Here is a 16298-nt window from a genome sequence, read left to right on the forward strand (position 1 = left end):
AACATACTTTACAAATTAGAATAAACAGTATGTCTTGGAATCTATTGTAAACAATTATTATCAATGGGATCGTAGGATTAAGAACATATGATTATAATCCTTGAATAAATATTTTTAAAATCTACTACAATAAACCATTAGCACAGGCAGGATCTAGCTGGTGCCACAAGCATGCATATCTTGCAAATGAACAACAAATGAATATAATCCTCGAATAAATAGTGCTAACATATACGGTAATAAACCATTATCAGAGGCAAAATCTAGCGCCATAAACACTCATATCAAGCATATGACCATCATATTTGAATTCATGTAATTGTAGAAATATAATATATATTTAGAATTCTATTGGTTCGAAAAAGCACTTTGCCTTTCTGAAAATATGATGCCTAGAAATTTTTTTTTTTGCATATTTGGTTGGTTATGGAAAAGTGGTATATTTCAGAGTGGTTAATATTTAGTTGAGTATTTATTTTTTTAGAAAAATTGTGTAAAATACCTATTATATCTTATTCTTGTAAAATATAAAAATTTTATTTTTATATAAAATAAAAATAATTATTATTTATTATTATAATAATATATATGTATCTATAATATTATTGAATCGTTTTATTTGCGAGAAGCTAGATGAGAAGAAACTCTCATGTTAGATTCTGCAACAAAGATGGAAATTATCTGGAAACAGAAATTCCGTATCAAATGGCTAAAAGAAAGAAGCGGGATAAAAAAAAGATCAGTTTTATTTTATCTCACCACTTTAGTTAGAAGATCCAAAAAAAAAAAAAACTCAAAAGAAGTTGTTAAAGTTATTTTTTTATTTTTTTTGAAAATTTCAACTAAGAAGTATATTTTTATAACCATCAAAACTAGATGGCTTTCGCTACTGGGCTGTTATGCCCAAATTGGGTTTCCAACGTGCAATCATAGGTCAAACGAAGGGGACCGGAGCCGAAATCAAATCCAATCAGCGGTGGTTCGGAGTGACCATTTCGTGATGTCATGAAGAGTAAATGAACCTTCCCGTCGGATCAAAAACGGACGGTTGTGGTCTCTCGACAGCAAGTTTCACGGTGGTCCTACATCAACTAACAGACTTAAAATTTTGTAAAAAAACAAAAAATATCCCTCTCTTTTCCTTCCCATTGTTCACCATCCCTCCTCCCTCTTCGTCTCTTTCGTCCTTCGCAATTTTAATATATATTTTTGCCATATAATTTTGAAATTTAATCCCTCCTCCTCCTCCTCCTCCTCCTTCTTATTAATCGAAACCCTAAAAATTCCTCCTTTGCAGCAAGTTTTACTTAGGTTTTGCTCCGTTCCAATCTGGAGGATTTCGATCCTTGGGCAATTTAATGGGCTCTATTTGATCGATAATTTATTGATCGAATTGTTTAATGGCGGAGAGTTTCAGCAGATGGGAGTCGGATCCCTTATTCTCGGCGGCCGAAGTGGTGCAAGATTCTGCAGATAGGTCAGCTCTTCCTGTGATTTAAATTTCGAATTGCTTTTGATGGTTGTGGTTTTCTCTGTTGTAAATCTTGGAGAATTAGGTCCATGACTCGCGGGATTGGTTTTCGTTTTAGTTTTAATGATTTTTAAGCCTGGTTGTTCCTTTTGAATTGGGCAAAATTTGGTATAAAATTAAAACGCATCGAGGACTGAATAATTAGTGGAATGTTCAGGGACGTTAGATAATGATCGAGAGGTTTCTATCAGTAGTACTACAAAAATATATGCAGTTTTTGTTTAATACCCAGCGTTGTGAGGGAGATAAAAATTAAATAAATATAAAAATATTAAGCACTAACGACATACCCACTAGTATAGAAATTTAATACACTTTGGAACTGATCAGTGCTGACAATGAAAGCTCGCCACCTAGCTGTGGGGCTAAACATTCAATCCATTCCACATAGCTCACCCAAAAGGCATGCGGAGAGTTCTCTGCATCTCCAACTCTTTTCACAGAAGGCTACAACTCGGTTGTATTGCTAGCTGTTTTCTAACAAATACGATAGCCAAACAAATTCTGCTACCCAAAATTGCAGAAGAGATTTACGGACAAGATACACAGTTTGTTGCTTTATCAACCAGCGTATAACCCCCAAACTACTCGGCGAGGAGTTCTGGCCTTCGCCTATATATTGCATTTTTGGAGGCCCTCCAGATAAGTTCTCTTTTGACTCTTTTGCGCTGCCTCTCTATACTTTTCAAGCCTTCTCCTGTTCCTTGAGAGTTATGTTTGATTTAGGCATTGGAGAGTCCTCCGCCAGACACGCTCCAAAGGGTAAACTTTTTTGTTTTTGCTGTTTTAGGTCGGATCTAGCATTGGAGCGCCGCCCGAAATCGTTTCTCCGCCATCTAACTCCATTAGAGCATTGCCGCGGAGGCGTGTAGTGATCCCATCCGATCCCTCCAATTCGGACGCTAAACTAGCCGGAAACTCTAGTGACCACCACCAACTCGGCGCCTGGGTCGGATCGATTCCCAACGACAGCAAAATTCATGAAGTATATACGATAAATAAATAAATTTAGATATTAATTAAACAAAATATTATTCGATGAGGCTAGGACCATCTGCAGATGCACCTTCTTTGCCTTGATGGTCTTGTCCAATGCATTTGGCCTCCCCAATGCCTTCAACTCTAGGTGCTCAACCTTCTGCCCTGATATTATCATTTCCCTAAACATCGGCCTTGTAATGCCAAAACACATCAACAATGCTCAGATCCACTCACCCCTCGGTAATCTTGCCTCCATGAACAAAATCTCTAAGAAGTAAAGAACAAAAAGAAAAGATTGAATTTTTACCATTCCGAGGGTGTTGTCGATCTTGATGACCTCCATGCTGGTGACGATCATCCAAGGGATGATCTACCTGGCGAGGCATACGATGTTTCCTTCGCTGAGTTGAGTTCATGTCGAGCTCCTTCATCCTGGAATTTGAGTTGATCTTCTTGATGCCCTTTGATCGGCTTCACTCCGGTGGCTCCAAACTGGTCGTCATGCTTGCACGAGCTCACCACCACTTTGGTCTCCATCACATTCGGAACCATGCATGACTAGGTGTCATGGTTCATCGGCACAAAGGGCAAGTTGGTCACCATGCCAGTGACCCTCATATCTTTCATGATGAGGTCTCCGTAAGGATGGAGTTAGATGTTGCATGGAGATTATTTGATGAGACTTCGATTTATTTTAAAAAAGCGTATTTAGATAGGATTGAGGAAAGGAAGATCATCTGAATAGGGAATCTACTAAGAAGAGTCCATTCAGTTTGAAATTCATGACATTGCATTCTTAATTTTTTTAGGATTTTTTCCGAATTTTGAAGGGGGTAGAGCTTTCTTTCTCCTATTTGATCAATCTGTATAGAGATTTGGTATATCTTATTTTAGATTTTATTTATCCTATCGATGCTTGAATCAGTTTTGAAGAATTATAGTTTTTAATGGGCGAATATACATATAAAGACATGCAATATAGATGCAACAAGGGCTAGAACTTAAAAGTTCTAATGCATAGTTTACTTCTAACAGCTTGGTTTGAATTAATTTCTTTACTCCTACTTATAGGAAGATGAGCTTTTCTTTTAGCTTATTTGTACCCCTTTTTTGTTTGTTACATATGTGGATGAGTTTGATTGCATTTTAGCCATCAATTTTCAAAGTTAGGTTGATTTATGTTAATGGGGTTTGGATTTGTTTCTACATGAATTTGCTTTCTTACTGTTTAGTATGATGATTAATATTTTATCTGCTTTTGACAAGGAGAACTTTTATTAACATATATAATGTTAAAAAGCAATGACAGGATTAGTTTTTTGTTCTTAAGGATAATTAAGCACTTATTGTAAACCAAAAGGAAAGAGATGATTTGCCAATTGATGAAGGAGAAATAAAAGAGGAAACAAAGGATTTCACCTTTTTGGCTTAGTCGTAGCAATGGAGAAAAATAAAGCCCTTGTCTGTAGCAATAACTACTACCTAATGCCTTCAGTCTTGAATAAGAGATTGAAGGCAAATCAGGCCCAAACTCTACTCTAGTCAAGCCTATGACTTTCAAATACTTCCACTCGACTCCTCTATATTCACACCTTTCATGATACAATATGTGAAAACAATTCACAAGCTAGTAAATCCTTCATAATGACCAAGATGGAATTCCATGGTCTAAGCCAGTATTCCATATCCTTCACCAGAAGGAAGTAGATATCTGCCTTTAGAAACACCCCTACAAAATGAGCTCGTTATATTTTAAGTCTCAATCTGAAATGATGAACCAGAAAAAGGCATGAAGTTTGGAAGGATGTCATGATAAGCCAATTATATACCACCAAAATGAAGTGTTTATCAAAATTTTGCTAAAATGGACAACTGGCCCCCTACTTTTAAGATCGACTACCCCCCTTCCTTTCTTTTCATCATGATTCATAGTCAATGTGAAAGAAAGGATCCTTCACTTGCTTACCTCTCCTCTCACCTAAAATTTCTTCCCATAATTTTAGTTTGTCCCCCTTTCCCCCATAGTGTATCCATTATCTTTCCCACCTATCTAAGCCTAATTCCAGTCTTGAAATCCCCATGCTATCGCAGTGTTTTTTCTCTATATGGCAAGCACATCCATAATTTCCTTAGTATTCCAAACATTCTTTCTTTTAAATCTTCCCATCAACACTAAATTTGACAAGCATGATTCTGGCAAGGCTACTTCCATGACACGGCCCTTTTTTGAACTTCTAATCAGCAGACTTCCTTCTTTTTCATATTAATGATAGTAATCTGGTTCCATTAATGGTATTTTCAGCAGAAGAATAGAAAAAAAACCATAGAAAAAGACAGAAGAAAAGTAGAAGGATTGTTCAACCACTTCAAGGGGAATGAGACCTCCAAAAGCCTTTAGGCAAATTTAATTACTTCAATGCTTGCTTCAGAGACCCAAGGGGCTTAGATATTTATAGAGTAAGATAGCATAACTGAAAGGAAAAAAAAGACTAATTCTAACAAGACTAGGAAAGCAAAATAAATTCGAATAAAATATGTACAGTATGGTGAGGTGGCTGTGACATCACTGTGGTGTTGTCCTAATTAGAATAGGAAACATATCATTTCCCCACCCTTCAAGGCAACCTTGTCCTCTAGGTTGAGTTGCATTAGATTTTGGAAACTCCTATTCTAGATAATGATAAGCTCCCAAGTGGTTTCCTTATTTGTTAAGTTAGCCCATTGAACAAGAACCTCAGCTACTGCTTGGTCATGATGTCTTACACATCACTGATCCAAGATAGCATATGGCTGAAATTTGATTTCTTCATTTGGTGAAATATCTGGCAAGTGGTGCTTCACCCGACTTCTTGATGCTTGAGACACGGAGCGCTGGATGTATTTTGAACCCAGTAGGCAAATCAAGGTGATAGGCAACGGACCAATGTGTTCCATCACCTTTTATGGTCCATGGAGTTTAGGAACAACTTTATAGATGCTCTCACATTGATGGAAGCTTGTCTATAGGGCTTAAGTCGAAGGAAGACCTAATCACCTACTTCAAATTCCCTTTCAGTCTTGTGCTTGTCAGCTTGCTGCTTCATTATTCAAGCTTGTGTATCATGCAAATTCTCCTTGAGAAGTTGTAGCACCCGATCTTTCTCATGTAAATCGTGATAAATTTAATGCACATTTGAAGATCCATGAGAATAAGTAGTGATAGAGGGTGGGACTCCACCATAGACTGCTACATGTGGAGTGGTCTTTGTAGAAGAGTGACATGTGGTATTATACCACTATTTTGCCCATGGAACTCAGCAGACTCACTCCTTTGGTCTATTACTTGAAAAGCAACACAAGTAATTCTACAAGCACCAGTTGACCATCTCAGTTTGGCCATTTGATTGAGGATGGTAAGCGCTACTCATGTTTAGCTTGGTTCCTTGCAAATGGAAGAGTTCTCTCCAAAAGTTGCTGGCGAGACTGTATCCTGATCGCAAACTCTAGAGCTTGTGCCCATGTAACTTAACAATATTATCCATGAACATATGTCTGTCGATACTTATTCTGGAATAGAAGTGGTTGAAGAAGGCCCGAACTTGCAACTGTTTCACCCTTATTTTGCCGACGAGTCTCATATTTTGTAACAAATTGCTTGATGTTTTCTCACGCTGTTCCAATAAAAATTCCTGGAGATACATTTGTAAGTGCGAAGGAAACCAGAATGACCAGCAGCTGGAGATGCATGAAACTCTTTTGAAAGGATTGAGTTTGAGTTGTTAGGACTAGCTGACCTTTGTAGTGTAAGTTTATGTTGTCCCAAGTGTAGTGGGAGACTGAATTTGGATCTTTTTGCAGCCTTTGAATGATGCTCTGTGCTGTTGGAACATCGATCAATTGCCTTCTAATCTCTTTGAAATTACCACATAGAGCGATTGAGATAACATTTATGTCAGCTTGTTTAGGAAGATGAGAGTGCATCTGCCATCACATTCTCTACATTCTTCATATAACCTATCTTCTAGTCATAACCTAATAGCTTTCTAATCCATTTTTCCCAACCTATGTTTATGATTTTCTGATATAGAAGGAATTTCATGCTTTTACAGTCAGTTCTTATTTGAAATTGGTGATCAATGAGCTATGATCTACACTTAGTGACTGCACACACAATCACCATTATCTCTTTGTTACATACATGAAGCCCTAAATGAGATGTTAATAAAGCCTAGCTAATGAATGCAAGTAGTTGCCTGTCGTGCATAGAACTGCTCCAATATCAACTCTGGAGGCATTACTCTCGATCATAAATGTTTTGTTGAAGCAGGCAAGGCAAGGACTGGTTTTTAGGCAATTGCATGCTTCAACTTGTTAAAAGCTTCTTCAGCTTTTGGGTCTCATTCCTTCTTTAGTATGGCAATAAGTGGTGCACTTATCTTGCCATAGTCCGTCAAAACTTTCATTAGCAGCCAATCAATCTGAAGAAGCCTTGCCATACTTTTTAGCTTTTGGTGTCAGCAACTCCACCATAGTCTTTATTTTTGAAGGATCTGCTGCAACTCTGATGCAACCCAGGAAGAATTATTCACATAAAGGAACGATAACAAAGAATGAAGGGAGGAATAGAGTAAGGATGGGAAAATTGGATGTAGGAGTCCACCTCCTTGGACAGTCAGAAATAGAGATGGATGCAAACAGAAACCGAAATTCTTCAGGAAAAAGGAACTGATTGTATTTCTAGTATTTTGCCAGTTGCATACAAAAGACTCATATTTAAATACTAATCCTTGGAAACTAAACTTTTGACTGAAGACTCATTATATGACTCAAACTTTGAAAGATTAAATACTTTGAATGACTCTTATTTCCAAAGAAGACTCATTAATTCCACGCCAGATATTTTTGACTAACTGTTTCTTTTGGCAATTTTTAATATTGCAAGGACCAAAACTGTTCTGATTTGCATTTTTATGAGAGATAAGAATCCTATATAACTAAATCCAGGGCTGATAGAGTGATTGGTGGGGGTCAATAATTGACCTATGAAAATGTTTAAGGTGACTAGGATGAATGAATTATGCAGTATTTTGATGTGTTCTATGAAAAAAAAAAGAGATAAAGAGACTCACACAGGTAAGTATAAGATAAGAAAATAGCACAGTAGGTATAAGATAAGAAAAGTTAATATAAATCAGAAAGTAATGGAGAGAAGGAGACTGGAGGAGTGAAGAACTAGATAGGACCTAGATCTTCAGTTTCTTTCACAACCTGCACATAATGACCATTTTAGTGGCTAGTCATTGGGTTTTATTGACTTTATCATAGGGTTTGTCGTTTTGGTACCGGACCCTATATTGGTACCATTCTATTACAGTATCGGTATGCGGTACATATAAGACGTTGAGGCGTACTGAGTATTGGTACGATACACTCCTGCATACTAGTTTAGTATCGGTACGGTATGGTACGTCTGGTATACTATGAAACCGACCGGTATGATAAACCTTGCTTTATAATACTTTCTCTAGAAAAAATTTAGGCTAAAAAATGGAAGTAAATCTCCTAGAAAATTGGCAAGGATTTTTTTTCATTTTTTGAAAACCTTCATACTTATTGGACACCTCCACTTGTTGACCCAACTTCAACTCCAAAAGGAGGGAAGGAAAAGCGTCATGTGCTTCTTATTGTTTATGGTACCACAACATAAATAAAAAGCTTCTAAATTAAAATACAACTCATTAAAAATTATAACTTGATTAAACAGAAAAAAAAGACTCAATATGGCAGACTTCTTGGACAAATTGTCCTTTAAATCTCATCCGAGCATGGTAATATGCTTAGATATGGTTCCAAAGAATCCTCTCACATCATGCTTTTTATCACCAGTCTATCCTTCCCTCTCAGCTTTACAGTAATCATACTTGAAGCTCCATATTAAAGTGAATCCTAGTGCTGAGATAAGGGCCCATTTTGCAAAGCTATCGAGATAATAGAAAAACTTTTGTTTCTCAACAAATTTCTTTCATCTTGGTACTAATTTATTACATTATTATTAGAATCAAAATACATATTCTCCAAGATAAGTCAAAGTAGCTTATATTCATGTTGTAGTTGTTGGCAATCGTGTCTTCTATTGTTTTTGGTGGCAAAGTTATAATTGTTTGGTTTTTTTGGGTGGAATTTGAAATTACATGGCTTTTTTTTTTTTGGTACAAAAATCACATGGTTTTTAGCGGGCTTTGTTGTAAGTAATAGATGAAGTAGGGCTCACTTATATAACATGAGAAGAGAGTGTAAGGATCTGTTTGTGGTCCACAGTGCAAAAAGGATAGAAACAGAGCATCACCAATTTGTTTCATAGATGGCCTCCAACACATTGGATTTGTATCATGGGCATCAATGAGAAAAAAGGACTTTCATGAGTCATGATATGTAGATATAAATTTGTCCTTAATTCTGCACTATGAAGTCTAATGCTATGTTTTGTTAGCAAGAATGAAAAAGAAATGGAATGGGAATGAAAGGCTGGGCATCGGAATTGTGATTCGATTCCATTTTTTGGGTGCAAAATGGCCGAATATGGAAAAGGAACAGCAATTTAATTTTCATGTTTAATTTAACTACTTCTATAATAGAAATTTAGAGTGTAATCAATTTTTAATCATTTTTCTCAATATATCATTGATTAAGGAATGGAACTAAATCTTATAATAATGGTCTTTAGTCTTTACCATAACTTTTGGCCTTTTGTATCTATATGAAACTTTTAACTAACAACCATTATAATGTTATAATGGTTGTTATTTTATATTTTCACAGTTTTGTATTATTTTTAATTTTAGTTTCTTTTTTTATATTTTATTTTTATTAATATATTTTTGTTTCCGTTTTATCCTTTGGTATTTTCTTTGATTAATATGAGATAATTTTATTAGGTCATAATAATGATCGCCCACGAGGCGGTCATTTTATCCTCTGCCTCCTTTTGAGCCTGGTTTTAGATAAAATTTCTCAGTTACTATTCATTTATAAGTGAAAACATTTAATAAGATCATCAATGTGATATTCTTCCAATTTTCCCCTCTTTAACGACTTATGTATTATGTAGCATCTTTGCTTTTTCGACAGGCACAATGATGGTGCTCCTTTCTTTCTCATAACACACAAGCGATCTTACCTCCCAAACTCACCACACGATGCTCCATTCTCTCTCTCTCTCTAACTCATTCACTCACTAGGTGGGCTCACCCCCGGTCTGGAAACCTCATCCTGCAGCACTTCGCTCGCCCTCGGGTCCCACCTCAAAGAAGGCCACCTTATGTATGTTTAAAATTTTCATTAGATGGGAATGCCTATGATTTTTAATGAAATCTATGGTGGTCTTTCACTATCAGCTCAAAAGAAAAAGAAGAAAAAAAGATTTCCATGGTTATACATAAGAAAAGATGCATATGATTATATAGCAAAATGTTCTAAAAGGTATCAATAATCTGCATTAGTACTTAAACATCAAGCATCAGGTTTTAATCCAAAAGCTTTTATATCACATTGTAGGTCTCTGAAGATATTTTGCCTATGCTTACATGTTATTATGGTAAAAGACACTATTGTGTCTAGGCCATGAAGATTATTTGATGACCACTGTTATAGAAAGAGAGGTTTCTTTTAGAGAGGAGGTAAAGGGAGAGTGCACAAATAGGTATGTGTGGTGCGCGAGCGTGCAAGCAAGCGAGCGGGGGAGAGGATCTGAAGCTACTTTTTTGGGAAAGAGAGTAATTTGTGGGGGTTGCAGTGCATCAATAATGAGGGGTAATATTGGAAAAGTTTGAAATAAGATCGTATTAAGATTGCTTAGATGTGCTGGACATTTTAGTAGGATCTGAATTTGAATTTAGGTAAAAAAAATCCTAGGGGCAGTTAGTTGTGCAATTTGCATTGGGCTCCATTTGAATTCCCTTGGCCCAACCAACTCATTGGACATTGGTTGGGTTTTGGTTTTATAAATTTGGGTTGGGCTTTGGCTCAAAATTCCCAAGACAACCTCAAGTAGGGTTGGGTTGAGTTGACGTTCAACCCAACCCAAATCTGACCCTTACCCAACCCGACTAAACCCCAACTCAAACTGATACAAGTAAGCAAAAAATTCATAATTTTGTTCCATATAGATTACTTATATGTTTAATATAATTATTTCTCTAATCTTGTTAATTTATGTATAAATGTACCATTAAAATTTATAAACAATCGATGCTTCAATTCAGCAAATACTAATCTAAACAAAAATGTCTCAAACCTTTCGTCTATTTTAGAATTCATATTCTACCTGATTTGATTTATTAACATGGCACAATTTGACTCAACTCGACTAACCTGATCTGACTTGGCTAACATGACCAACCCGAATTTAGCATAAGATGGGTTTGGGTTGGGTTAGAGAAATTCTAATCTGAGACTAGTTTGAGTTGGGTTACATTAGGATTGAGGGATTTAGAGGTTGGGTTGGTTTAGGGATTGCCCTCAACCTAATCCAACCCATCCAGGTTGTAGCTGCATGGGTAGTGGCTAAAATAATCATCCTATGGGCAGCCATTATAATAACCCAATTTTATTATACTTCCTATAATCTTGTATTAATACTTTTTGTTTTATTTGTATTTAAATTTATTTATATTAAAACTCAACTCGATTAAACCTTAATCTCAAACTAGTTGGGGTTAGCTAATTCAATTTTTTTATTTATATTAATATTTATTTATATTTGATATTTTCAATTTAATTTTACATTTATTATCTGTTTTTTATTTTTATTCCTCTTTGTATTCATACTTGTAATTCTTGACGAAAATTTTTCTTTTCTATGTTCTTTTGTATTTTAATGTAGTATCCTGTTGCTCTTTATTTTTTACATTTTTAACTTGATATATTTTTATTTTTATTATTTAATTTTCATCATTTATATTTATATTTTTATTTTCTACATTGCACAATGTTCAATTTTTAGTACATAATACCTGGTAAATCTTTAAGTGACAATTGATATAATATTGCAATACTTGCTACTCGATACTATAACTATTTTCTAATAATAAAAAATTATAATTAAATATTATTTAAATTATTTATTTTTATTTTATGTCGTAATCACCAAAAATTAACTCATATCAAATATATTATTTGTTGATATTTTGTATCATAATATTGCTAATTAATTCATTAGTAAAATATCATTCATTCCCACTGTCATGAAGATGACCATTACTCCCACTTAAGAGTAGATCAATTCCTTCAAAATGAAGGATTGGTGATTCCAAAGAAAATGTGATTTCATTGTTTATTGTCATACCAAACAGTGGAATGGGGAGAAAGTTGGATGTTTCCCATTCCATTCCGGTCCTCATTCCGGCAAACAAAACTTAGTATAAGTTCCAGCCTGCTTGTGCTTTGAGGATCTAATGACTGATGCAAAGGATTTAATCCGTGGTTTAATCCTATATTATAGAAGTTTGCCTTGGTTTAACGTAAGCTCCTACTCTTCTAAGGTTGTATAACGAGAGGCTTGTCAGGATCTTGTATGAGATCTACTGTAACAAGAGAGGGGTTGAATGTCACCATATGGCAGTCTTGTATTTGGATTCAGAGGTTCTGCACTTTCTCTTGAATAATAGAAATTCTCTCTTTGTGCTCCCCATGGACATAGGCAAGATGCCAAACAACCTATACCACTAGTGTTCTTTTTTCTCTTATTTTTCTCCTTTATTTTCTAGTGTGTTTCTTCTTGTTGTCTGCAACTTGTCCTGTAGTGTCAATACAAGAAATCTATAATTTCTTCTGCAGATTGCAATGGTAAAGCTTATAGCAATCAATTAAAAGAAAATCTGATTCCTTTCTTGTATATGGTATCTTAGATGGTTAGGTTAATCCTTTGGTAAAGAAAAAAGGTTAGTGTAAAAAAAATTTCTATGCCATTTGATGAGTTAACTACCCTTTTTTCCCCTTTTTTTGGATATTGCTAGTAAAACAAGAATGATGTAATTATAACATTTCATGGAATTCCTGCAGCTGAAGAATTTATCAGAACTCCTCATTACTTACCAATTTATTGGATGAAGACTCAGCTAGGAGCATTTTGACACTCCATCTTAATACAACCTCTTCACTTATCCTCCACAATTATGCTCCTCAACAAACTCGTCATGCCATAGTACCTTCTCAATGTCTTGGCTGCTCCAGATGTATCTCTTTTCTCTGCCAAGCAGATTTCCCAACCTTACCATCTCCACTCCCCTGGCCCCAAGAAAAAGAAAATGAAAAAAGAAGTTCCTTTATCGTCCTACTAGTACTTCCGTTCTCTTAAATATTCAATTCCACGACATCCACTATGGTCTCTTTTTATACTGCTATCTGTCCCATTCACCAAGATGCCCATCTACTTCAATCTCTTGTAAAAACTAAACAAAGCAATTTTTCCTTTTGTACTCTTATATTTACATGTAACAGTAAGAAATGTTATTAGAGTTTTATATACAATATTAATGGATCTGAAGGAAAATCAGATGTCACAGGTTGACCTTGACATTGATATTAATAAAATGCTCTAGATCATATTTTTTAAATAACACTCTAACATCTTGTTAACTCTGTATAAGCTGGAATGTTTACTACAAAGCTTGGCTTCCAATTGCTATGTAATTATATAAGAAAAAGGTAACTCAGGGCAGCAAGTGAACCTTTAAGAAAAGGCCCTTTAGCCAATTATTTGAATTTGTCATTTAGCAGTTTTCTTCAGCTTTCATTCTCTTTATCCTTTTATTGTTAATGTTCTTAAATTTTTCCTCATTATCATGCATGAAGTCATTGGTTTGAATAATTGAAACCTCAATTTTCTTTAAGGGTTCACAAGCATGCATTGCAGGCATTAAGGGAGCAATTTTTATTTTTTTCATGAGCCTAGACTCATGCACTGTTTTTCATGACTAAAAAAAGATTTCTTTGCTGAATGTTCAGGATGGAGTCAGTTTTCCGGATGCTGTTGCATGAAAAAAAACTTCTGCAAGGAGATCCTTCAGATACCAAGCTTCTTAGTTCGGTACGATATCAAAGGAGAGATCTTGTTACTGCTCTTGAGACAACCAGATGGCAGGTAAGACAATTTGAGCATCTCAGATTTGAACTATCATGCATAATTGTTGACTACATGGAGTTTATTTGGATCTTTTTTCTCCATCAATTAGTTGGAGGACTTTGACAGGGCAGTAAATTTAGCTGCATTATCTGATCAGTCAAATTCAAGGAAAAATGCAATTTTTAAATTCAGACAATTGATCAGAGCAATAAGGGAACAAATACTTCAGGTGGAGAGAAGTGTGGAGGACTCATCAGTGGAAGATATTAGTACAAATTTTGAATCTATGAATTTAAATGAACAAGATACAGACGGATTAGCATTGTTTCTTTCTGGGGGTGATTCTAGGGGCCATCATTTGCTTTATGACTCTGGAAGTAGCATTATGAGAAGGTTTTCTTGATTCAACCACAGACAGTGATGCAATAGTTGAGCTTAAAACTGAAGAAGTTGAACTCTTGCCAATGAATGGTCTGAAATATTCAAACCATGGTTATGATTCCTTAAAGGATAATATGCTACGGAAAGTTGGATTGAACTATTCCCAAAGAGAAATAGGAACACCAGCTGCCATCCAGGGTTCTTTTAAAGAAGTAAAGTGCGGGGAGGTAAATGCTGGCATGGGGGCATACGATTTGGAAGTTGGTGATCCAGGTGGAAAATGCTATCCTCAGAAGAACCGGCTGAGAAGATCTTTTTGGAGATTCTTGAGGAATTTCTGGCTTGCAAATAATAGTAAAGGGAGCTTCACAAAGAGGAGGAAAGATGGAGAGGCAGTGGATGCTGAACTAAGAATGACGCCTTCCATAGTCAGCATTTCTCCAGCTGAACAGGTATCTGTTTTTGCCATTATTTGGATGTATAATTATTTAAGTAATATTTTATGGTATAACAGGGAACTGATTAACTGTAAAATGTAGATGTTGAATTGGTGCAATAAATAAACTTGCCCCAGATATAGGATTTCAAATTTGCTAGGATCTTGTACTTGCATTCAATCGATTGTGGTGAAATATGATATCCACTTTTGATGGTGAGAATGAACTTGCCAGTTTAACTATGTAATTGGTTGTCTATGGGTATCATTGGAAATTAAAATTAGGAGTGTACTGCAGTGGACTGCAGAATGTGGATTCTCACTTGTGGCATTGGTCCTATCTTCTATCGCATTACTAATAGCCAGCAAACTATGAGGTAATTACTTCAGTCTGCTAGCTACCGCCATGTTTATATGTCATGAATTGGCATGCATGAAGTAAACAAAACATAGTCCTATTGGAATGCTTTGAGTGAAACAGGATGTAACAGGATGTCTTTGACCCATTTTTGTGTTTCTTTGTCAAAAAAAGGTAACAATCAGGTGCTTCTCCTGACAACATAGTCCTCTGCATCCCGAGATTTCTATAAGCAATATTTTTACATGCTTTCAGACTTGAATTTAGAAGATCAATTTTGTTCATCCAAATCATAGTACACTATGTTCATGCATATTTTTTAGTTGACATTAGAAACAAAAACAAATAAGAAACACAACATGACTAATATCTGACGATTACAAATATTGAAGGAGCAAGATTGTATTAATCTGCATATGCACCTTCTTTACAGACACACACACTCCTAGTTTTCTGCCATGCTACTCAGGGCCTGTTTGGGAAATCCAGCATGATTCGGCTGGATTTTCTGTTCAATTCATGGAATGAGCATTGTATTCTGGGTAGGCTTGTATCAACCCAATACCCTTCCCAACCCAAATCCTGTGGGAGGGGAAGAAAAAGACCTCCATGAGTCTTTTTTTCTTCCAACAGACCAGATAGGCCCACAGATGGGATTTAGGCTAAGATTAGTGTTGCTGGAAATTGGACCCGGGGGCCGCCGCGAAGCCGGGGAAGGAGGAGCTCCGCTGCTACAGGGGCGGACGGCGGTGCGCCGGCTGGCTGCGTCCTCTGCTGCGGGGGGGGGTGTGCAAGTCCTGCAAGAAAACCGGTGGCCGGGCTCCCCGGCTCCGGCCCTTCGATGCCTAAGTCAGAGGGGACAAGTATGTGGAGAGAGTAGGGAAGAGAGTATATGGAGAAGACAGCAAGAACATTTGGATAAGATAAAGAAGACGAAGAGGATGATGTCCTCAATTGCGTCTGTGCTTCCCGGCGGGTTCAGTCCCGGGGATCTGTCTCCGTTTTTTGTTCTTCTCTCCCCTCACTTGGTTCTCCCAGGTTTCCTTTTATAGGGGGGGATTACGTTACCTGGGAGGTAACCGGGGGATTTGTCCCTGTCTGTGATAATTGGGCACGATTTGGCCCATTTATGGCGTAGTGGAGAACGGGGCCGAATCAGACCGGAACCAGGGAGTTGTCACGGTCGATCGGACCTGTTGGAGTGGTTGAACCACCGGCCGTAGCGGGCCTGGGGTCTATGGATGGTAAGTGCATTTATTACCGAATGAACCGGCGGCCAGGTAGAGCCATACGCTCTGATGGTTCAGTGATCCGGAGATCGTCTTGGGCCGTGTTCATTAAATGCCTGAGTGTATCGGAGACTTGAGGGAGTCTCATGCATTAATGGCAGGTTGTGCCGAACGCCTGCGGAGATCTTATGCCTTGATGGCTTGGAGATAGTGGCAGGTCGCAAGCCGTAGGAGTTGTCAAGTCTCTTGGACTCTAGGCGGGGGTTGAACATTTGGTGAAG

At 36.7% G+C, this 16298-nt stretch overlaps 1 protein-coding gene across 1 annotated transcript; it reads left to right on the forward strand.

The window, feature by feature from the left end:
- Nucleotides 1-1166: 1166 nt before the first annotated feature.
- LOC103718001 lies at nucleotides 1167-14520 on the forward strand. The gene is given in 5 exon segments (XM_039116554.1): nucleotides 1167-1477; nucleotides 13496-13631; nucleotides 13723-14019; nucleotides 14021-14446; nucleotides 14509-14520. Coding segments are annotated over 5 exon segments (948 nt in total). The 5' UTR covers nucleotides 1167-1400.
- Nucleotides 14521-16298: the final 1778 nt, after the last annotated feature.

Source organism: Phoenix dactylifera, unplaced genomic scaffold (genome assembly GCF_009389715.1).
Source record: "Phoenix dactylifera cultivar Barhee BC4 unplaced genomic scaffold, palm_55x_up_171113_PBpolish2nd_filt_p 000112F, whole genome shotgun sequence".
In the NCBI taxonomy this organism is placed as follows: Eukaryota; Viridiplantae; Streptophyta; class Magnoliopsida; order Arecales; family Arecaceae; genus Phoenix; species Phoenix dactylifera.